The 24,071-nt window shown below is 38.3% G+C and overlaps 1 protein-coding gene across 3 annotated transcripts; it reads right to left on the reverse strand.

The window, feature by feature from the left end:
* On the reverse strand, positions 1–20,366 carry PPIL4 (peptidylprolyl isomerase like 4). 3 transcript variants are annotated; one of them, XM_062573719.1, is made up of 13 exons: positions 20,286–20,366; positions 19,254–19,321; positions 19,102–19,166; positions 17,425–17,542; positions 15,344–15,486; positions 14,511–14,607; positions 12,959–13,075; positions 10,861–10,985; positions 8,359–8,425; positions 7,341–7,452; positions 5,676–5,772; positions 5,083–5,221; positions 1–435 (listed from the first exon to the last, which is right to left on the reverse strand). In XM_062573719.1, the coding sequence occupies exons 1-13, from the start codon at positions 20,353–20,355 to the stop codon at positions 211–213; spliced, it is 1,443 nt and encodes a 480-aa protein (XP_062429703.1). In that variant the 5' UTR covers positions 20,356–20,366; the 3' UTR covers positions 1–210. The 3 variants fall into 3 exon arrangements, with proteins under 3 accessions (XP_062429703.1, XP_062429704.1, XP_062429705.1); XM_062573720.1 differs by lacking the exons at positions 17,425–17,542; positions 19,102–19,166; XM_062573721.1 differs by lacking the exons at positions 19,102–19,166; positions 20,286–20,366.
* Between the last annotated feature and the right edge of the window lie 3,705 nt (positions 20,367–24,071).

The raw sequence follows: 24,071 nt of genomic DNA on the forward strand, positions 1-24,071 counted from the left end.
TTTCACCAACATGAAATACTTTATTGAGATGATCATTTGAGAATCAAGCATTCCTTCAACAGTTGTACACTGGGCATTCATAGTCATAAGGCCACACTACTAATAGAATGTAACTGTTTTGATCCAGCACTCACACATTCATCTGACAGCACATTGGAAATGCAGGAAAAAACAGTGCTGTAGCTCCCCTCTGCATCTTTTCCTCCTCTTTCAGCTATACTTGGACCTCTCTTTGTCTTTTGATTTCTTAGGACTTCTGCTTCTGTCTGTCTTTTTATCCCAGTCTCTTACTCGGAAATCTTCTTTGTATTTGTCTTTATGTTTGCTGGAAGTGTAATGTCTCTCTTCAGATCGGCTGCGACTACGATGCCTGTCTTTCTTCTCACTCTTTTTCTTCTCTCTACAGTGTTCTCCTTCATATTTTCGATCTGCATCCTGTTAAAGGAATTGGATGGATATGCAGTTACAGACAAAAGGGTAATGCAGAAGACTGACTAAATGTGTCAGAGCAGAATGGGTTTACTCTGGAGAGAAATTAAGATCATGTAATAAAGATGTTGCTGCTAGTAGAAAACATACTTAATGCAATAGTTCAGTGGTACAAAACTAATGAGACAGTGCATTAACAAATGAAGGAAAGACAGCTTAATAGCTCAGATAATCTTGTTCCAGTGTGATGTTTCACTATGATATAGTGCATACTAGAATGACTATGTGGAGACACCAACACTCATATAGGCCACAGTGTCATTGCAGTTTAAGAAGTAAAAATATCGTTTAAAAGGACCATTTAAAAAGTTGCCATTCCATCTGGACAGTCAAGGAACCAAAAAGATTTCAATATTATTTTCTTAATACACATCACTGAGCTTTAACGTGCATGAACTCCCAACATTTTTAAGCACTGCTAAAAAATATTTTATCATTCAACTAAGATGTTATATAGACACAAAATAGAGGGCTTCAGATCCTACAGAAAGATTCATGTCCAGCTTGCTATTCAGAATCCATCAGACAGTTTCATTTTGAATGTACAATCACTTTAAAGCTTGGTATCACTATATGCCCTAATAGATACATACCATCTTTGGGAGTGTTTTAACAAAAACTCTATTAAATGCATAGAAATCACTATGAACTTCATCTGCATTAAATTATATAGTATTTCTTCCTCAGCTTCAGATAAAATTCTTGTTTTTCTAAATATACTTGTGGCATTTGCACTCCCATTTGCATAGCTGAAACACACTGCATGCACAAACAAGCAAGTTTTATTTATTCAAAAGAAGTGTGAAAATCCTACTCCAAATAGAGCTTTTAACCAAAAAAGCAGAGATTATCAAGATTGCCAGAGGTCTCCAAAGACCAAACACGAACCATAGAACCATTCCAACCATTAAGGTTGGAAGGGACCCCTGGAGATCATCTAGTCCAACCCCCTGCATCCAGGCAGGCCTTGAATATCTTCAGCAGTGGTGGAGACTCCACAACCTCTTTGTGCAACCTGTTCCAGTGCTCTGTCACTCTCACAGTGAAGAAATACCCAAATACTACAGTCAGATAAGCAAACAAACTCCTAGGACCAAACACAAAAAAAATCATAGATTTGATATTTATCTACATAACCAAAAATTTCTCCCACTGCTGAGTACAGTAATGAAATTGAATCTCTTATGCCCTGGGTCAGAAACATGCTATTTCCCATTGGAAGAGGAAGATCCCTACTTGAAAATAGGTTCTCTCTCAATGCTAAAGTTCTGATTTTTCAGTCCAGAATCACTGCTTCTTACCAGTTAATGAATAATTGATGATCACCTCAATTCTTAATCCAGCACTGTGCTGGTGAACACACAGGAGGAATAAGAGAAGGGGGTAAGACAGTTCTCTGAAAGTTCACGGCTGGCTTAGCGAAAAGCAGTTACTTTTTAAAAAGCACTTGCAGGTGCACAACTGCTGCAAATCAGGTAGAAGTACCACCACTACACAAGTGGAATGAATACACCACCTCTACATACACTGAACACGCTAGTTAAAGGTTTAAAGGAGCAAACAAATAGACAGTCTTTTCAGGAGGAGGGTTTTGATCAATATGACCTTCAACGTAAAGAGAACAGTGTCCAATAAGCAGTGAGAACAGGAGATTCAAAACAGAAGAATATACATATATATGCATATACATATATATGTATTCAATGATTTTGGCATATATCTATCTATCTATATGTACATATATATATGCGCCAAAAACTAACTACAGAAAACCCAAAGTCAGCAAGACCCTAAGACTAACAAAAGCCCCCTGGAAAAGCTATACCCCTCTAAAAATTCAGTTATCTTAGGAAAATCCAGGGAACCAAAATACAGAACTAGAACGGGAAAAATGTCATAATACAGATTTCAAAGAGCTGCACGACTAGTATTCAAAATATTCTGGCAAATCCAATTCAGAAACTTACACTGTAGTGCAGCCTCTTGCTCCAGACCCACATCCTGTTACCCACTAAAAGCAAGTCACAACACCCTAGCTCTTCTCTACTCTCTGGAATCAAGTCAAGCAGCACAAGAGTCAAAAATAAATTCTTAAACTTCAACACAGAGGCTGAAGAGTCAGGAAATTGATGTCAGACTAACAAAAGAATGAGTCAAAATATACTGAAGAAAAAATAAAACAGTAAGAGAACAGAAAAACAACTCCACATCATGGAAACTGTTTGGAGAATAAAACCCCCTTTTCTTCAGTCATAGCTGAAGCAGGTAGTACCAACTGCGGTTTCAGTTGCCAGAACTTCCCATTTTAAGACTTTGTTCTCTGTTAGCTAAGAACTCTGCCATGCAATGGACTAAGGATGGAAGTTCAGCTACGAAGCATAGCCAGGGTGGCCTTTGGTAACTGCAGTGGGTTTTGATGTTGTTTTAAAGTTTTTATATCAAATAACACTATTTTGAAAATATTAAAAGGGGAACACTTGGCCTCCGCTAAAAATGCTGCCTTTCATCAGAAAGTTTCCATTCAATTATGCTTTGTGATGACTTCAGCATTCACACTGAACATACCCTGCCTCAAGGCATGTCTCCTTCTAAGATTCCCATAAGAGCTCCCCAGATTCTGACCAAATTATAAATCCTGAGAGTGACAGAGCGAGACTGATCAATTGATTTTTATAAACGCTAGTCAGGACTTGGCAGCTAAGTTGCCTGCAGATTTCATCTGGCAAGGGTCATGCCAAGTCACTTACTAGTTCCCTAACCCAAACTGAGTACATACTGCTACCACAAACTCATGAGAATGTGCAAGTGCAGAAGCTGAGAAAGATTCTTCTTAGATATTTCTTTTGCCGGTTCCAAGAGGGAGCTTGGCTGCTCATCATTAGAGAAGAGAAGTAAGTCTCCACCTGTGATCTTGGGCATAAAGAGAAAAAAGTTCCATTTACCCTGGAACATGTAAAGGTGAGTAAGAGAGTAAAGAAGCAGAAAAGAGGAACATACCAGAATACACCAACAGTAAATGACAGGCACAAGTCCCAAGAGGAAAAGGTGATTAAATAGTAAAACGTACAAAAAGGGAGCATAGTCAGGCACTAGGAAATACTCTCTTGGTGATTTTTCCAGGATCTAGATGAATGTTCTAGTTTTTTTTGCAACATGAAATCCACTGCTAATGTGTCTCACAGTCCCCTTGTAATGACTAGAACATACAGAGGATAACAGCCTCTTGCTGCCAGCACTTCTTATATCACCTACAGAGGAAGAGACATCTGAATAATATAAGTGTTCTCTGCTGATAAAAGAGGACAATTCAGTTCCACATGCGGAATTCTGAATCATTAAGAACAGAGACTACACCCAGAAGTACCTGCTGTAAGAATGTTAAAAAACTGCAACGTCAAGCAGCCAGAAAGACAGAAGAAAGTTTCAAACCTCCTTAATTCAGACATCTTGCACATATGTGCTATGATGCAGACTTTAACTACCTGAACAGGTATTCTTCTTCCACCTAAACGTTCACATCTGAACCACTTTACAAGCAACAACAGTACTTTGAGCATCAACAAGAATTACATCATAAACAAGCAACAGGGCTCACTGGTGGCACTGAAACAAAAATAGTTGTTACTGTGCATGGGAAGTTGGTTTTTAGCATCACTGCAAGAAGCGATGAAATGGAACAACAGAATCACTGTTGATCACTCTGTATTCAGTGCTGAAAGCAGCACTCAAAGCTAATACCAAGAAGATTTTTAGTGCAGCTGGAACCTTATCAGTTTCTGGAAAGCTGTCAGAAGACAGTTTTATTCTCGTCCATAACCAAGGCTTGTATCATTAAAATACTGGATTTTTTTTCCTTCCTGCTTAGCTTGGTTCTCCCTAATGCTCAAGTTTCAACAGTAGTTAAGCTTCCACTTTATCACTGGAGGAATTCTATTCCCATAAAATATCAACATCTTGACTATCTCAGGTTCACAGGAACTTGAAAACCCTGACCTAACAGGCTGCAATGGAAGAAATGAATGACAAAACTACTGCTTTCTGCTGATCTCCCTCACAGCCCCAATCCTATACGCTGTATGTTTCAATAATACAGATGCAACCAAACTGCATGCAGATTTTACACAAGCACTTCCAAAATTTCTAGCAAAAAAATAAACATATAATACAAGTAAACTGTGTTTCTGATTTGACACTGGAGAGGGCCAGCACACATGGTTCTGGCAAGCAAATGAAAAATACTTTCCAGTCATGAAATACGATTAACTCCTGGTTTATGACTGGAAACATGTGAACAACAGGTTCAAAGTGCTGAAGATCTCCTACTTTATGAGACACTACATTGTCTCTTCAGGATGTTTCAACAAAAGGCCAGTCAGATGCACCAAGCTTCAAAAGTCCAGGAAGATTTGGACAACCTCTTCCACAATAAGACAATGACACCAGCCTTTTGTACATTTACAATTGTTGTATTTTACAGGACTTTGCATACAAGGTTCTCAGTTCAAAATTAGATTGTTTTTTCTGATGTGTCTTAATATCAGAACAATGAACTGGTATGAAGTTTAAATCACTAATGCAAGAAGAGATGAATACCTTAGATTTTTTGGTTCTCTTGTCATCCTCTTCATCTTCAGAGTGGTGGTGCTTTTTCTTCTTTTGTTTTTTAGCCAAGTGTGAATGACTTGTTTCAGATTCTTCTGTTTCCTCATTCAGCACAAGGTCATACTTGGCACTGATAGTGTTAGTTAAGGACAGACCTATTACTTGATATCAATAAATATCAGAATACAAACATTCATGAAGCAAACAAGTACCCATTTATCAAACATGATGGTTTACCCAGACTTACTGGGTATGCAATTCAGTCAGAACAAGATAGTACACATTGAAAATATCAGATGTGCTAAAATAACTTAATTCTGTCCTGTCAAACAGGACAGTCAGGCCACAACTCACCTTTCTAAAAACCTGTGCACCCTGGAACATGTTACAGCTTTCTCTTCTCTCAAAACCACCACAGGCCAAGTAGGATCACATAGCATGATTTAGTCACTGATTTAGTCTGACTTTTTGCAGCAGATCCCAAACACATCCATTTGGCAAGCTTTAAAAGTAAGAAGTCTTTTCTAGGCTGTTTTCACAAACTCTACTTGGAGTAAAACACACCTCTGACCAGAAAAGGATACTCTTGCCTTGGTTTTACCTTCTCTTTCAGAGCAAGTTTTGAAGGTTTGCCACGTTCCTTTTCATACTCTTTGAAATCATCCTTGGTATACTGCCCACCTGTCCAGAGAAAAATAAATTCAATTTCATTCCATCTCAAAAAGCAATGAAAATACCATACCTATCAGCAAGTTTTACTTATAAATTGAAGGGCTCTTCTTAACCTCAGAGGGAGTCATAGAAGGATACAGTTCCAGAAACATTAACATTTGGGTAACAGAGAAAAAGGAAAGTCGCATCACTCTGTCTTTCTCTGTTTGCAGTCACATTAAACAAGCTGACTTTCTCCTCACTCATGCCCAGTGCAGACAAAGCAGGAACAGGATCACACTGATCACAACTGTTTTTGTCTTACTTTGATTGTAGGTCCTACGTTAAGCTACTCAAAATTCTGTTACTGTGAATGTCTACAGTTTATTTTCATTATTAAATGAGTTTTTGCTCTGGGCCGCTCTAAGGGAAACTTCTGAGACAGCCATAGTTTTCTATGTGAATTCTTAAGCTATCAAAAATGCTTGTCTTGATTTAAAGAGAGGTATGATAGATTTCATTTTCCATATGTTCACTTGAAAATATGAGCTCACTGATTAATATACTATTCTGTAACAACCTGCTGCCATCTAATGGTGACGGTTAAACTGCAGTATTAAGTAGCAAGGTGAGGAGCAAACAGCTACTGTACAGGGAAGAACAATACTTCCCCTAGGTAATTTTTTTGTGCCAGGTAAGCACAACAAAGTAACAATACAGTTAGCTTTCCAATATTTATAACAATACAGGCTTAAGTTATCCCAGATAAAGAAAATAATTCCATTTATACAATTAATACAGGATGCATTGCATAGCATGGTACAGATCACAGCATTAGCTCAGTGCTGTGCAGGGCAAATTCTAGCATCTAAGTGTCTGTAGCTGGTATCAAATCCAGGGAAACCGTCTGCAGACGGCTGAAGGCTGCTTGCATTCCTAAATGAAGACACACTAGAACATCATCACTGCAGCATGCAGTCACCTCTTCCAGTCCATTTTCTCCTCAAATCTCAAACTGAAAAAACAATGTGCCCACCTATCCTATTGTCCTTCTCCTCCCAAAATATCCTCTAACATTTGGAGGTGGATTTTATAGCATACAGCCTGCTAAGCAACATGCTCGACCCATAGGAGATGGCAGGGGAGAGGGGGAGGAGAAGGAATCTTTGTCCTGAATATTCAGTTTCTTCTGAATACAACTGTCATGCAGTGAGTAATGAAAAGAAGCTAGACATGAACAACACACTGCCATTTTATGTTGCTAGTAAATAATATATAAAAAGATCACTTTTAAAGCTTGAGACAGGAACAAATGATTTACTTGCAAAAATAGATCTGGTAAAAGAGCAGCCCATAGTAATGTAATGAAATTATAACAGCAGTAAACTCTTCTTCTCTTTCTTACGGAACAAATGCAAAGAAAAGCTAGCAACCTTGGGGCTCTGGTGTTTTACATTGCCAGGAAAATTTATACCCCTAAAGAAGAGATGATGTAAGCTTATAATAATTGCTTCTGTTTATGTAACACCCATAGTTCAGAAGTCACGGCTTATTAAATTATGAGGGCCAAAGAATCAAAGGATGAGAAGTGTACCTACCTTTTCCTTTCCACTTAATCTTTGCAACAGACTGGCTAAAATCCACATGTATCCGCCTGTCATCTATTAGCACATTATCCATTTTGAAGTAGGCTTTCTCGCAATCTTCCTCCTGATGTTGACATTTCCAGAAAAATTTGAGTCATGAGTATTTCATAGGAATATTCATTAAAGAGCTCAAATCCAGATTCAACTGCTTAATGGCATAATTTTCTAAATTTACATTCCATAAAACTTTTTTCTAAAATTGCCTGTATCACAGCAGTTCTTACTCTATGCCATTAAAAAGAAAAGACTTTGTGTTTTGTCCCAAAGTAAGTATTTCAAATTTAATTTCTACATTTTTCTACTTTAATAATTTGTCAATCCAGCTATAATGTGTTTGACAAACAGATGCACTGAAACACAGGAAAAAAGGACAATAGTTTAATGCAAGCTCCATTTTAAGTACACAAGTACGTTAATGAAAAGTAATCTCAAACTTTCACTTTTTCTAGTTTTCCTCATAGATTAGAGACTAGCAAACCTAGACAAGAAGCTATGTACTCTCAAGAGAATTTGTACCATCAATTATATTCTAAAAGTAGTACATTTATAAAGCGCAGATCATTTAAGTTCATATAGATGTCTACATTACTGTGCCCTATCTACCTTCTTTTATACTCCCTGATCTCTTTATGGAGCCTGCCTCCTTTTTCTCTTATCAATCCCTTCTTTAGCTGTCCAAAAATCCTGAAGTGCTTGCGGTGGGGGTGGGGGGGGGGGGAACCTGTTCCACTCCACTAATTCCAGTACAACTTATGCATATATTTATTTTACTTAAACATCTACCTGATTTATGACCAGCAACTTCTGTGACTAAGTCACTAAGCAAAAACATTAACCATCCCACATTTGAAGATTTCATTGTTCTTCCCTAATGGAAGTAAATTGCAAATGAACTTCTATAAGCTGAATCTAGATTCCTAAAAACCATAGACAGCATTGCTAAAACCAGTAGTATGCCTAATACTTGTACCTTTTCAAACTCAATGAAAGCATAACAAAGAGATTCACCAGTCTTCCAGTCTCGGATTACTTCACAGCTGAAAAATTGGCATAAAATGAAAATGTCAGTGCTTTTGGCTCCAAAAAAAAAATGCAGGATAGCAAGAATTGTTTGAACAAGAGTGTAACAGCAGAAAAAAACCAGTAGAAAATACCTCAAAGGTATTATTAATACTTGATCCTGAGACATCTAATGACCTGGGTAGTCTCTGTACAGAAATAAAACAGACGTGAGATCACTTGAGTGAGTAGTAATTGCACTTATTCATAGGTGATTAACATGGACTGTAGAACTGGGGATGAATTTCTGATTAATGATTTGGTTTCCAGCGTTCCTGTTTTTTTTTTTTTGTTTTTTTTTTTTTTTTGTTTTTTTTTTTTTTTTTTTTGCACTTCATTAATGCAAGACCTAACAAACTTCACATTCTGGTATTTCAGTCATCTTCATTAAAGTTTAAACAGGCATCACATGACAAACTTCTCTCCTTGGCAGGCACCTCCTTAGCATCCACCTTCTTACCAGGCAGTTCACTGGGCAAAACCAAGAATCCTACAGTACTGGACCAGCAGACACAAAATAGAAGTGACAGTATTGCCTCAGTATTACCAAACTTCATGTAACATGATAATTCTGACTGCACTATGTTGAGGGAGGTCAAACAGACAACAACAGCAAGAAATGCAGTATTAATGTGAAACTTCAACCTTCCCCATGTGTACTGAGCATCTAGCATATTAGGACCTAATACACAGAACAACTGATGATCAAGATAAAAAAAGACGACAAGCCTATTCAAAGAAGCATCATGAATTTTTTGCATTAGTCATTACTGAGGAAGAAGCTCAAAGAATCCTGCGCTGCTACCCTTTTCGGGGGAATCCTTCAGAGAATCTGTCTGAAACTGCAGTAACTGTAGAAGAGGTTATTGAACAAACCAATAGACAAAAAAAAAAAAAAAAAGAAAAAAAAGTGCAAAAAAATCTCTAGGACATCCAGAACAAATCCCAGAGCTCTAAAGAAACTCAAAAATGAAACAGAATCACTAATTCTGATATAACTTCTTGCTTATGATACTAGGATGGAGGACAGGAGGATGGCAAATAAAATGTCAAATCCCTCACCCTCAACAAATCTAGTGAAGGATTTGAGAGTCTACAGGCCTGTATTCCTATTGCGTTCACTTCACAACTTGGTAGAAAAATCAACACAGAACAGTTAGCGGGCACCTGAATAAACAGGACTTATTAAGGTCAAGACAGTTTTGCACTGAGCAGTCCTGCCATGTAAAACTTAACTGGAGTTCTTTCAAAGGGTCAGTATGGTTATGCTTAATGGTGATCCATTTGATGCAGTCTGTTGAAAATCTCCAGAAATTCTAATAAACTCCTGCACCAAAGGCTTTTAGGGAAACTAAACAGCCATAACATAAGAAAGATCTCTGCATCGATAAGAAAACACATGAAAGAAAGTAAGAGTAAATAGCCAGTTCTCACTGAGAAAGGAAAGATAATCTTGTTAAAGATGGTAAAGAGTGAGAAAACTTGCAGAAAGCTGTTAGAGGACCAATTGTGCAGTAAAGTAGCAAATGAAAAAACCTTAACTGCGCATGTGAACCAACAGATTCTGAGCTGGCAGTTACCATTCAAGAGTAAGAGTCTAAAATTCATAAAAGTTTTATGAAAATATCATTTTGATAACAATGCAGATTAAAAAACTTTTAATTATTCCTAGAACTTTAAATTAGGAGTTGAGAACAAAGCAGATACCAAGATGCCATTTAAATCTGTAACTCCTTTAATATTGTGTGCTGCTCTGGTCCTCTCATCTCACAATGAACACAGAACACCAGGAAAAGGTTAAGAAAATGAAACAAACGTATACAAAAAAATCTCCACAGAGCTTGATTATGTAAGCCACTGCCCTTATTCAGAAAAAAAGACAATTTCAGGGTATATGATAGAGTGGTGTTTGTCTTTTGATATCAGAATTGAGGGAAATCAACTGAAACTACCAGGAACCAAGTTCAAAACAAGAAGAGGAAGCAGGCACAGGGAACATCTTAACAGTGAGTGTTCTGGATGCTAGAAGCTTCTATCATTCATCTAATTTATCTATTGATAAATTCTCATAGAAGAAAAATTCCCAGAGACCATACCTAGCTCATGAAGTCTTTGAGCTGGAAACAACTGGAAGAAGGGAGAGAAAAGGAGAGCTGTGAAGAGTATTGTAGATGCTTTTCCTCTTCATACGCTTCCCTAGACTTTCATTTACAGCTACTGCTGCAGACACAACACTTAGCTAGCTGACTGACTTCAACAGTTACCACTGTTGTGATCTTGTAAATACATGTGGGCAGGGGATAATTTTCCAGACACACCAGAATACTGCTCAGCAGCCACACCTAAACAAACCAATAGAAATCAAGTTCAGTTTCAACATAGAAAATTTCTTTTTTTAGGTTAAAATAATTACCTTTTAATGGGACCAAATCGCGAAAATATTATCTCTAGGTCTTCATCTGTGGTCACAGGATTCAGTTTACAAACAAACAGTACATTTTCTGGTGGCTTAACCTCTGCATCTGGTAAGTCTCCCACCTGTGGCATACATAAAGTGGCACCACTTCACTTCTGCATAAAGTTTTCTAAGTTTTATTGCCAAAAACACATTGGCAAGGTGTCTTTTGGATAGCCTCAGATACATTCCTATCACAAAATAGTAGAAATTAACAAAATATTTTTCCCACTCCAAGGTCAAAAAAAAAGGTATTTCCTTTAGCACCTAATACAATTCCATCACTGATTTCAAGATAGTCACAAATTATTTTCTACTTTACTTTCTCTGTTCATAAAATAGTAATACTTGGTTCTAATTGCTGTAAAGCTTAGTCTTTTTTTGTTAGAGCAAAAGGTGAAAATAAAGGTACTTTTGGAGACACTAGAATGAATAAAATTAAGTGAATGACCAATTTTTACAGTCACAGAAAACACTTCATAATTGTTTGCATACTTTCCTGCAATGAACAGATATTCTGTCTCTCTAAAAATAAAAATGTGCTGCACCTGTTCCTCAGTGCCTACCTCTACTTAAAGAAAATCCATGCTTCCTTGAACTGTCAACAGCTATCCTGAATTTTAGCTTATTCCAGCTTGATAAGGTTGAGAAGTTACAATCACATAACATTGTTCAGGGATACACAGAAGGCAGAAAGCATTCATGCCGACTAGGAGACAATTTTTATTTGTAAGATATAAAACTGATGTTTGTATTCTCTGGTAAAAATCCCCATCCTGAACTAGCAGGCTACATTTAAGAGGACATACATAACAGACCTGGTGTGAAACATTAGCACTTCTTTATGAAACCCAAATAAAGGACAAGTGGTATCAATTTGTCTCAATCTTTTGGCTAATATGCTAATAAAAAGGTAACATACGTTAATTTCATATTGGAAAGAAGCAAAATAACACAAGTGAGAAAATGGATTCCAGCAAAAGAGCATATATAGGATTTTAAGCACATGGTATTTTCAGAGACATTTACTGTTTTGACAAAAGACGGTGAAACAACTAGTTTAGCAGTAAAATTAATGGTTTACTATTTTTTTCATTGTCTCCAGCTTATATAACACTGCTCCCTGTTGCATACTACCCAGAAATACTCACTGAAAATGACTGAAGTGTCACATAACCCACTCACATTTTTCTGCAACCTTAACTTTATCCTGTGATCAGAAGATCAGAAGTCAAACTGGTGCTGCAAAGCAAGTGTCCACACATGCAGATCTTCTGCAACACTGTGACCACATTCTGGAATCACCTTGAGAGTACACCTTACACAGAACTGCTTACCACCCACTTGAATTTGGTAACTCTACAGAAACGTGACAGATTCATTCATCTTTCAAGAAGCTTAACATTTTTGGTTTTTTAGTGGACTTTGAAACCTGTACTTTTTTTTTTTTTTTTTTTGCTGCATGTATTTTAAAACTGCTGGAAGCTACCAAACATTTCACTACTGGAAGGAACAGCACAATGTTAACCAATGTCAAATCAATGTCAATTCCTTCAGAAGGAAGACAGACATTACATATATATACATATATATATATGTATATATATGTATGTATGTATGTATATATATGAATAATACAATATCAGTGTAACTACTTATACTGGGAAAAAAGCTATCTAAAGTTAGCTCAACTCTCCTGCACATGCCAAACCTTAATTCAGTAGCATATTATATATGTTGGTTTTATAAACAAATGCATTTCTATTAAGTTTTATAAAGCCTCCACAGGTCTATTTTTAATCCTGGCTTTGAAAATGTCACTGTTTTTATCATAAAACAATCTCCCAACAACAAAGATCAAGTGCTCATGCTAATTCTTTTCATTATATCACAAACATTAAATAGCACAGATTCTGAGCCATGACATCATTAGGTAAGATAACACTTGTCTTGAACTGCTAAAGTATGCATCCTTCTAGATATGTTAATATATAACATGCAAATACATGTACAAACACAAAAATAACATCTAAAAAGTAAATATAGAGATGTTCACCATTTCCAGAAGAATGGCACGAGTTTTTGCTTCTTTTTCTGCCTGAAATTCTTCTATTTCCTCTGCAGACCGTCCTTTCAAGTCATCGATTTCTTCATCCGCCCCTATTCTGCCACTCTGAAAATATTGGGGGGGGGGGAAAGGATAATACTCAGTCACAGCCAAAAAATTTCTTTGAGTTTCCAAATCTTTCTCTATTTTCTCCCCTACCCCAGGCATGAAAATTGCTTTGACATTGTATCATGGGTTTCTATTCTGAAGAACAGAAAGAAGAGAAAAGAAAATAGAAGAGAAAGAAATAGACAAAAATGGACAATAGAAAAACAGAATAGAAGAGAAAGAAAAGACACCATCCTCGTGAATTTCAGGCACCATTGATTTGAACTACATTCCATTATTCTCAATTTTTTTACACTCCCATCTCATACTTAACATGCCACCACAAGTGTCAACTAATTTCTGCTCTAGACAGCTCGCCCAAGAAATGAAAATAAGAAATGCTGTGAAAGTCTGTTGTCTGATAAGACTCAAACACTAAACAGAGGACATTACAATAATAATTTTATTTTTACATGGCCACATCCAGGCAGTACTTCAGGGTTAAGTCTTTCTCCTCATCAGCATCTCCATAGCACTACCTTACTTACAAGTATTTCTACATCAAAAGCCATATCCTCAGACAAGGGCAGGGGGAAGGGAATAAGTGTAAAGCATTAAAATGTTTGCCCAGTTGGCTGTGGGTTATTAAATTCCTTACACAGTTTAATGGGTCTAGGGGTACATTAGAGATTAACTAGAGTGCAGATGTACCAAGAAAGCTCTAGTCCAATCTTATAAATAACTATTATCTATTATTTTTTTAAAAAAAAGAACTATCTAGTCAATTTATTCACTCACTGAAATAGCTGTTCCCATACAAGGAGGTAATTTCACACGGCAGCTTCCATAACTACGTACAATGAGTAAGTTCAGAATAATTACAAATAGATTTTTAGCAACTCATTCTGGCTGAACAAATAAGCCACAACACCATGTATACTTGCAGATGTAATTCAAAGAATTACTTACACTGGAAACACAAATTATTGCTATTTCTCTTAAATGAGAAATACTCTAAAAAATTCGTATTAAAAAAATAAAGTAATTTTGGATTCTTCCAGAAGAACATACAGAAAAATAGTTAAGGCCAAAAGGTTAACATTCTGAATGACAGCTTTACTGTTCTGTAATTAGAAAAGTAAAATATGGCTTTCCAACCTAACTGCACCACAGGTGCACCTCTCACCAGGGAGAGCACCTAAGTCTTTTTTTATTCTTTTCCTCAAAGATTGAACAGCTGCATTTGAATAAGAACAGTAATAGCCCCAAATAACACAAAACATTTTAACACTGCACTAAAAAACGTAGAGTTCCTTTAGAATACGGATTTCATTGATAAGGAATTAAAGACAGGATTCTTGTTTTGAGTAAGTCTGTGATGGCCATTAACAAGCACCTGTTTATTTAGTTCTTTTTGCTAAGTTTTCTCCAAGAAGCTATCAAAAACACTCACATCTAGCTGTTCCTTAGTAGGTTCTGGTGAACGATCAGGAATAGACAAGCCAGGTGGATCTTCAAACGGATCATCTAAAATTACCGTATGATTTATCCTAATAGAAAGCAGAATTAGGACCAGTATCAGACATGCATAGACAAAACTTGTCTTTTACACAATAACAGTAAACCAGCCCTGCTGATCCTCAGTTACTCCCCACATGGCCAAACATACTGCATGCTTGTAAATACTAATATTGATGCTTCTGGAAAGCCAATACAGGCACATACAAAGGCTTCCATAAGATAAAAGGCTAGTTTTTATTAGTTGCTTATTTTTATATAGCTATTTCTAGACTAACACATAATCTAATGAAATTTAATATGAAGTAATAATTTCACTCATTGCTTTCATCTAACTCCCCATCCCAGAAAATATAACAAAATGGCATAGAGAACTACAGCAATTATTTTGGTCATACTAGCTTGTAATTCAGGCTGGACAATAATTCTATCCCTGTTCCTGCAAGCTCATATAGGTCAGAAAGATTATGAAGATACAGAGCCCATTTGAATACACAGGCTTATGTACACACAAAGGTACAGATTTAGGCTCACAACTTTATTATAGAAGTCTGATATCAATTAATATAAGTTACTTTCAGAAGAAGACCCAAGTTCTCCTAAGATAGAATCATACACCATTTTATCAATAATACTGGGAAATAAAAGAGTACGCAGACTTTGTGCTAGTCATCAGACACTGATATATTAATTCAGTTTCCAAAATGATTAATGAATTTGTCAAATTATAATATGCTCTTGAAACAGAGATATTTAATGCAGTCATACCTGATATCTTGATATGGAAAAAAATCCTTATCCACAAAGGTTTCATTAATTGTCTTCAACACATCCATGCCTTCTGTTACTTCTCCAAATACAGTATGCACACCATCAAGATAATCCAGGTTTTCCCCTGTAGTAATAAGAAACTACAACAGAAGATAAAAATAAGAAGAGTAAATAGTAAAATTCAGGCCTTGAGTTTTACTTTAGCAAAGATACTGCTGTCATTAAAACCAACGGGAAAAATCTCTTCCTGACTTCTGTTGGAGAAGATTAGACTTCTCCCATCAGCTGTGATAACAGGGTAAGCCAACCTACAGTTCACAGACGCTGCCTCGGAAGGGGAGTCTCTCTCACTGTCCCTCACAAGTTTGCATAAGCTCAAGCTAATTGGACTCTTCTGTGAACAGACTCAACTCAGTAATATAGTAGAAAACAAGAGCAGCAGGGAGAAAAGCAGATCATTATAATCTGCCAGGTAGGTGAGCTGACTAAGATCAGGAAAGGATGTGACAAGCACCGCAGCTGGTGAAAGGCAGGGGACAGAAAGAGGAAAGCTATTCCTCTCGGCAGCTGCAAGATGAGCTCAGACCTCCCTTCCCATGTTACCACAAACCTTCCTCTCCCGAAGTTTTCTACAGATTCACTGCTCAGCCTAACTCACTGATGGGTCAAGGCAAGTGCTAATGCCAGAGAGGAGAAGAGGACCCTAGTAGCATTGACTTATTTCAGCTTGAACTGAAATGTACTCTAATACAAATACAGTGTTCTACCTCCTCTTTAGACCCACTCAATGAGAGCAGCTTACACTTTCCCAGCGAAGCTTTGAAAATTCATACCATCTGAACATGTGAATCCAATGGATTCACACAAAAATTCCTATCAATTTAACACTTGGCAGTAAATTAAGAATGGAGGACACTTGGTAATGAGTTAGGGATGGAGAAGCAGATGTGCAAGAATAATAGATCATAACCATTGTATCTCCACACTTTACAATCTCATTGGAAATACCTCGCTCCTTGTTATCCGTGACACAATTAAGACTGGTTAGTGTAGTTTACATCAAACCAGCCTACATTATGCTTGTAAGACAGCTCTACATAATTCTTTAATGGGATTTTTGTTTCCAAAGAAAGAAGCTGCACTAATGTTTCTGGGAACTGCATTCCCATATGCCTACATGCATACAAGCCAGCTGCATTCTGAGACATAAATACAAACATTATCAGAGCCTCCCCAAAAACCCTCAAACAATCAATTTTCCAAGTACAACGTAGAGAAGCAACAAAATTAATTCCATACTTTACAAGTTCTAGCTGGAAACAAACACGGGCTTTTTTAAAAATCTTCCCTTTGATCATGGAAGACAAAAAACTTCTTTAAATTCAAACATACTTGATATCATATGTGAGGTATTTATATATATAAAAGGACAATGCATTTAAAATAATCATTTAGAAATATCATCATTCTATGAGGCTAGCTGCTTTAAATACCCCTACAGTGAAGGCTATGTGCACCTGATGCTAGAGACCAACACTTTTAAAAATTATTCTGCAACAGTACAGGGATAAAACCTTAAACGTACATTGTACCAGTCAAGGCACGCTTTTATGGAATCATACAGAGGAAAGTGGTATGATGTTGGTTTCCACATTGAGATGATATGATAACAAGATATTAAAAAAAAAAATCTATGGTTCATTTTCATTTAACTACAGGTGCTTTTCCTGACTTTTCCATAGATAAGCAAAATCACAGAAAGGTGTTAACAGAAATAAAGAAACAAAGGAAAAAAAGTAAAGAGGGGAGAATTCTAACAAATACAATTAATAAAATTTAGGACAGAATTTTAACTTGAGCTTTTTAACTTTTTTCCATGTCTGTAATCAAATACTTATTGGCACCTGGAACTCTCTATAAACTATTTATCTACAGCCTTCTTTTTAAGTACATGCCTGTGAGCACAACACAAGATGATGTTATTGAAAAGACACTGTCATTCCTCTTTTGTAAATCTATGGAGTTTCCATTTTAGTTACTCATATTTGTACCAAGGCCTTCCAACACTGCATGCTGACCTGTGATCCATGCTGATCATTGCCATTGTTCACCATTGACACGGTTCCCTTTTTCTTGTGCTTAATTCTTGGCACTTTTTCTGCCTCAAAAAATCTAGCTTGATCACCATATAGTTTACTGAAAACATATATAATAAATATGTTACAAGGCAAAATAATTTTTAACAATTGACAGATAAACAAGTGCTGCAAAACAGTAAACAAAACATTTAAAATTTTCTGACATTGGTATTGGAATAAAAACTGAATTTATATTGCATCCATGCACAATTTTATAGACTGGTACCTTTATATACTTTACCTTATATTACAAACAAAACCAGAATTTCCTCTGAGGTCTCTAGAATTTCATAGACGGGTGTTGGGGTGGGTGTGTCCTTTTTTTTTAGTGCAGTATATAACTAACAGTTTTCTAAGACAAGAGGCAAATACGTATTTTGATGAGTAGGTTCTGTCAAAATAAACTAATCTATAGTGTAAAAGAAGAGAAATAACTTACACTGCAAGTGTCTCTTTGAAAAGAAATTGAATACCATTAAATCTATGCATAATAAGTTCATCATGTGCACAGGGCTTCACATAGTAATCTAAAATATACAGAATAGGACAAGTTGGTTTTAGTTCTTGAAGTCTGATCCTGATCTCAACTCATTTTGTCTCACTTCATAATTAACAGAGGCATGACCAACACACACATTTGTCCAAATTTAATGAACTGTGTATTTTAAAGCCATTTTGCTAAAAATGTATAAGCATCTACGAAGAGAGAATTCCAATTAAAGTTTGCCTGTATCAGTTTTCTGTGTGGCAGAAGTGAGATTTCCATTCCTGCTAAACTCAGTGGTAACGAAAAGGTAGAAAAGTTATGTTGTCATTCTCCATACTAGCAGTAAAACAGAATCTGTGACTCTTTTGGAACACCATACTTCCCTACCTGCCATACCAATGAGCCTCAGAAGATGACTAAAACTATTCTTGTAATAGAACAGAATATGAAAATAAACTTGAGCTACCCCTTGTGCAGAGACAGACCTACCTGGTTTACTTAGCCAGGCCTGCACTTGCTTTTATCACAATTAAACTACTTCCATGATCACCATGGTTCCATGCGTCCAAGGTTTTACATTTACAATGTTATGCCAGACCTGACTTAATGAAAGTGTCCAACCTGAGCTACTGATCTCTATACACTGCATTGCCTAGTGCTTGATAAAATGAACTCAGTATCTAGGGCAACAAAGTTATTCTCTTGCGTACAAAGGAATTTAAACACAGCTTCTCAGTTTCTCTCCCTCACAATTAAATACATTTTGTGACAAAAAGCAAAAGTAATAAATTGAGAGTGTTTTGCCTTCCACAAAGCAGTCAGCTATGACACTTATCTTACAAAACCAAACCAAACCTGTAAATAAACAGAAAAACAATGTACAACTTTCTATATTTTCACTTCCAATGTCAGAGATGGCATACTGCCCCTCTCCCGCTAAACTGTGAGAGCCAAAGACTGTGTAAGAATTAAAGGTATATTGCTAGAAAAGCTGAAGAAGCTTTTGCATCAATATTTTTACTTCCCATCAGTAAGTCCGCCAAGAAATAGCCGAAAACAACCGAAGTGGGAGCCTTATTCTCCTGTATGACTTCTCTGTCAGTTACATAACACAAACATGCTTTACTCACCAAAATACGGATTCCCCTCCACGGCCAGTTCCCATGGGGTCACCAGTTTGTATAATAAAATCCCTCTATCACAAAGCAGAACACACAAGATACTGATTTCCTGATTATAAATTTAAACCAAAAAATATATATACATAACCTTAAGCACTCACCTGTACATTATAAATAAGGCAATAGTTGTAATACTTGATTTTGCAGAGCTTCAGAAAATTCAAACAAGCTGTAAGAAACCATACTGACATTTACTAAAGAAACCCCTAGATAAAACAGATATACAATTAAATGTTTACAAAGGAGTTTTCTGAGTAGGCTGTGCTGGAGTTCATCAACATATGATCTATAAATCTGTCTCAGAGATGCTGTAAGGGAAGGTAACATTTCTTCCTCTTATAAAGTCTTTCTCCAATTCAGAGAACCCTAAAGACTGCTTGTTCTACAGAATTGCACATTTCTTCTCCCCATTCTCATTCTAAACACCTAAAACAACAGGTCATTATTGCCTTTCAGTTTTGAATATATTGCATTTACTCATTTTCAGAATAAAACTGTGTACTGCCTTTAGTTTTTTTAAAAAAAAAAAAAAAAAAAAAAAAAAAACCACCAAACAAAAAAGAGGTACTTCATAATCCAAACACGGATATGTGAACTACCCATGGAGACGGTTATGGCAACAGAAACGCTGGTACTCCTTTGGATCTAGTTCCACCACTGTGGTCCCTATACAACGTGTCAAAACGCAGGGTGGGCAAGAGCGTGTGTTTTTAATCGAAACCACCAGATTTTCACTCTGATTTTTAAGAAAGAGCATCCGCAGCTAGACGGGAAATTGGGGCAAGCTAGGTGACAAGGCCGAGCTGGGCGCGACGCGCTGCGGCGGCCGTTGCGGGAGCGCAACGGCCCGCGCGCCGCCGGGCGGCTGGCGGCGGTTGGGGCCGCTCCAGACACGTTCCCCTTCTCCACGGGGAGGGAATACGCCGCGGGCCCTCGCGGGTCTGGCCGCCGTGCGGGCCGCCAAACGAGCCTGCCTGCCTGCCTGCTCGCCGGCACAGGAAAGGGCGGCGGAGGGAGCAGCCAGCTCGTCCCGCCTGCGGCTTCACGCGGGGCTTTCCCCTGCGCGGGCCAGAGCGCAGCGCAGCGCAGCGCAGCGCACCGCCCCGGGCCCGCTCAGCCCTGCCCGCCCCTACCGCGGGGACGCTCCTCCGTGTACAGGTCGATGACCAGGTCGCCCAGCGTGGTCTCCAGCAGCACCGCCATGGCCGCCGCCCCTCCCCTCCCCTCCCCTCCCCTCGCGGCGGGGCGCGGGCCGCCGCCGCCGCTGCACCGCCCCCTGCCGGCGCGGAGGAGGAGATGGCGGCGGGGCGGCCCGGGAGGCGCGCCGGGACCGCCGCGGAGCGCCTGGGGATCGCCGCAGGGAGAAGCGGCTGCGCTGCCCTGGGCGGGCCGGCCCTGCTGCTGCCGTGCTGCAGTCTGCCTCCGGGCGAGCAAGCGCCCAGGCGTACCTCCCCTCGCAAACTCAGGGGCTACGGAGAGATACCGTGCTCCCGCACGTGATACTGCTCCTGCAGTTTACTCCCTGTTGATTTAGGTCGCAGCATGTTGTGGGTGTACGTGATAGAGCTGACTCTCCCAGCTCCTGGCCTTTGAAAGAGGTGATCCTGCTCCCCCCCCCCCAGCTTCTCCTGCTGTGCAAATAACTTCCCCGTCAGGCTGCACAATCCTCATTTCTTTTCTGCAACAAGCTCTTGTACTCGTTGCACAATGAGTTAATTCCAGTCACTAATCTGGCAGAAGACTTTTTATTATTGCCGAATTAATTTTCTGCCAGATTAGTGCCACGAATTGCCTCACAGTACAGTAAAAGGGAACCAGTGAAAGGGGAGGGGTGCACAGAAGTGCACAACTAGGGGTACAAAGAGATGCACTTGGGTTGGTAAGAGCAGGATCTTTTCTTTAAGAAGCAGCAAAGTCAGATTACTGTGTTATATAACTGGACTCTTAAAAATACCCAGGCAGGCAGTTTACCTACTTTTCTATTAATCACTATCTTGTTTGATGGGTTCTGTAAACATAATGTGCTGGTTCTTGGATCAGGAGTCACACTGTAGGAAGACATATTCTGCATCCTTAATGTGCTAGTTTTCAAAGCTGTTTTGTGTTTTGCATTGTTGTATTGCTTGTGTGAGCTTATTTCCACACTGTACATCAATACTGAATTGATCCAAGGCTGTTTTTAAGACATTCTGCATAGCAGTTATTGATAGAATAAAGCAGTACAGCAAACATCACATTTATTACTCTGAAAGTTTCGGAAGGAGCTAAACACTACCTGTCTTATAGAGGACTGTACAGGCTGAAGTTTAACTATTTACTTGCAACTTCAAGAACTCTTGCTTTGCATTTTATTAAGAAAGCCTTACACTTGCTTAGGCCAGGCCTTTTATAGCTACTTTTATTCATAAAAGAAATAAAACCATAATTCTCTAATCCTTTTTACCAGCTTTTGCCTTCTAATAACCCAGAGCTGTAACGAAGGTTCAGAGAAAAATGGGTGTGATCACTTAAAAAAGTCAGGAACATCACTCTCAATTTAAATATAAAACCACTGAAATACAGCACTTTTGGCATACTCAGCAGCTCAAGCAGTAGTCAATCTCAGTACTGAATATTTCAAAATGTTACACATTTTAATAGTTACAAACTTCAGGGCACATTCACTAGATGAGAGGAATGTAAAAGGCATGCGCCCCAGACAAAAGGGAAAGTTCTGTTATGCTCCTAGTCTGTCCCAGCACTGAGTACTTGCTGAATTACCTGAGAACAGGTCACTTGTGATAGGCAGGGGAGAAACAGAAGGAATCAAATTAAAAACAACGGTAGTCATAGGTAGGAATTTTACCATTTGCATTAAATATTTAAACTGTTTTGACAAGTGGAGACTTGGAAATTTGAGGGGGGGAAGTGAGAAGTATGTTAGAAGCATTTTTAATGCATATTTTTTGCAATTTTAATTAACATTCAGCAGATTAAAAATAAAGGGACTGATACCAGAAGAAAAGGAGTTGCAAAAGATTGGGAGAAAAAGCATAGACAAAAGAAAAACATAGAAGGAAAACATTTGATATGTATTCTGCCAGGAAATTTATAGACTGAAGCATTCAAAGACATTCAGAAAGGAACAAGCATTTGTCTATTCCACTTCTGGGGTGCGAGGCAGGGTGGGGGGAGGCTTAATTCCTTGATGTCAACTGAAGCGCAGCTTATAATTTGCAGTATTTATAAATTCTGTTTTCCTGTATTTTTATATATCCAATAGCACAATAATGCTTCTCATACATTTTGAAAACACTGTGATATTGCTCTGCTTATCTAGGATTCAGCAGTCCTGTTGGGACACAATCTGCAATCTCTGATTTATGAATAGAGAGCAACGAACAGCTAGGAATGTATGTAATTTAAATGTCCTCCCACGAGCATATGCAAATGACTGCAAGTACCAAGAAGAGTTGCATTCTTATAGCAGCCACTCTATCCCTCAAGACACTTGTGTGACCCTTATGAGATTCAGTAAAACATATTGTTGGGGAGCTGACTTACCAAGTAGTTTTCTGCCTCATGAGACTGCACAGTGAGCAGGCCCTTTACCGATTTCTTTTAGTCTATCATATACAGTAGATATGATAGAGTAAAATCCCACAGGTCTAGGACAGGTCAAAGAGAAACTAAATATTATTAAAAAAAAAAAAAAAAAGTAGTGGAAATTAAGATGCTTGTGTTTTCATTCCTTCATCCATTACTGACTTGTGTGATTATGGGCAATTCAGTTAACCAACTTGTACTAAATTTTTTCTAATCTCTAAAATAGAACTAATGACTGGTAATATTTAGTGATGAAATATAGGAGGTTTTCACATAAATCAGCACAGTATACAACATCAACATTTTATTTGTTTAGCAGTTTATTTGGAGATTACCCTACATGTCCCCCTACCCTAAAATAAATAGCCCAAACAGTTCTCCAGGGTGGAAATATTTCAGACACAGAAAAACAGCAAGATATTTTCTGATCCTCTGAGGCATCATTTTCCAATGCTTTCTGGCTTGTGCCAATGTTTAAACCAGTGTTTCATGAATGCAGAGAGCGCATAAAATATTCACTTTCTGTTTTTTTTATGATTATATTTCATAACATCAACAAAGCTTAAGTCATAGAACAATATAAAATTGGGCTATAGGTTGCTTCAACGGGACAGGTAGTTGATTGCCCTGCCCTGGTGGTATTACAGCCTCGCTAGACAAACTCCTAAAATGTTTGCCGTCCTTACCATTACATTAGAATGTTTTTTTAAAAAAATCGAATAGATAACCTCAATCTTTCTACATAAAGATAGTGCTATTTATCTTCATATCTACCAAGGATCTAGAGATACAGGCTGCTTCCTTTTTGTCAGAGACTTTTTGCTTTTTTTTGACTGCTGTTCTTAAGTTTCCTTTAGTTTTCTCTTCTCTCGACTGGGGAACTCTAGCTGTTCACATCTTCATTCCTTCCTTCGTTTGTGGGTACCGGTGCCACGGGAGCCCCGGCGCCTGCGGCCGTCCTGCCACAGGCAGCTTGTGGCTGAACGCCACCTGCCTTCCTCGAGCAGTAGTCACGGGAAGCCGCAAATTTGGCCGTTTCTCTCACAGAATTTCCCTCCTTCCTTTAAAAAAAAAAAAAAAAAAAAAATTCAGAGTTGACATTTGCCTTCCACTTTTGCCATTAAGAGGCGGAAGTGGACAAAATGGCAAAAGTCCCTTTCTAAAGGAAAGGCCCTTTCTACAGGACAAACTGGGTGCGGCAGCCGGGGCCGCCCCTTTCTCCTCAGCTGACAGCGGAGGAGGCGCCGCGGCACAGGGCGCCCTGTGGATGGTGCCGGGCTGGCACAGAGCCGCCGGGCGCCCCGGCCCGGCCCGCCCCGCCCGCGGGGCCGCGA

This window comes from Rhea pennata, chromosome 3 (assembly GCF_028389875.1).
Source record: "Rhea pennata isolate bPtePen1 chromosome 3, bPtePen1.pri, whole genome shotgun sequence".
Lineage (NCBI taxonomy): Eukaryota > Metazoa > Chordata > Aves > Rheiformes > Rheidae > Rhea > Rhea pennata.

Coding starts and splice junctions, on each gene's coding strand:
- PPIL4 (XM_062573719.1), bottom strand. CDS start 20,355: ATGGCGGTGCTGCTGGAGACCACGCTGGGCGACCTGGTCATCGACCTG. Junction 15,487..17,424: donor ATGATCAGCATGGATCACAG/GTCAGCATGCAG, acceptor CTTCTGTTGTAG/TTTCTTATTACTACAGGGGA. Junction 436..5,082: donor AGAGAACCAAAAAATCTAAG/GTATTCATCTCT, acceptor TTCCTTTAACAG/GATGCAGATCGAAAATATGA.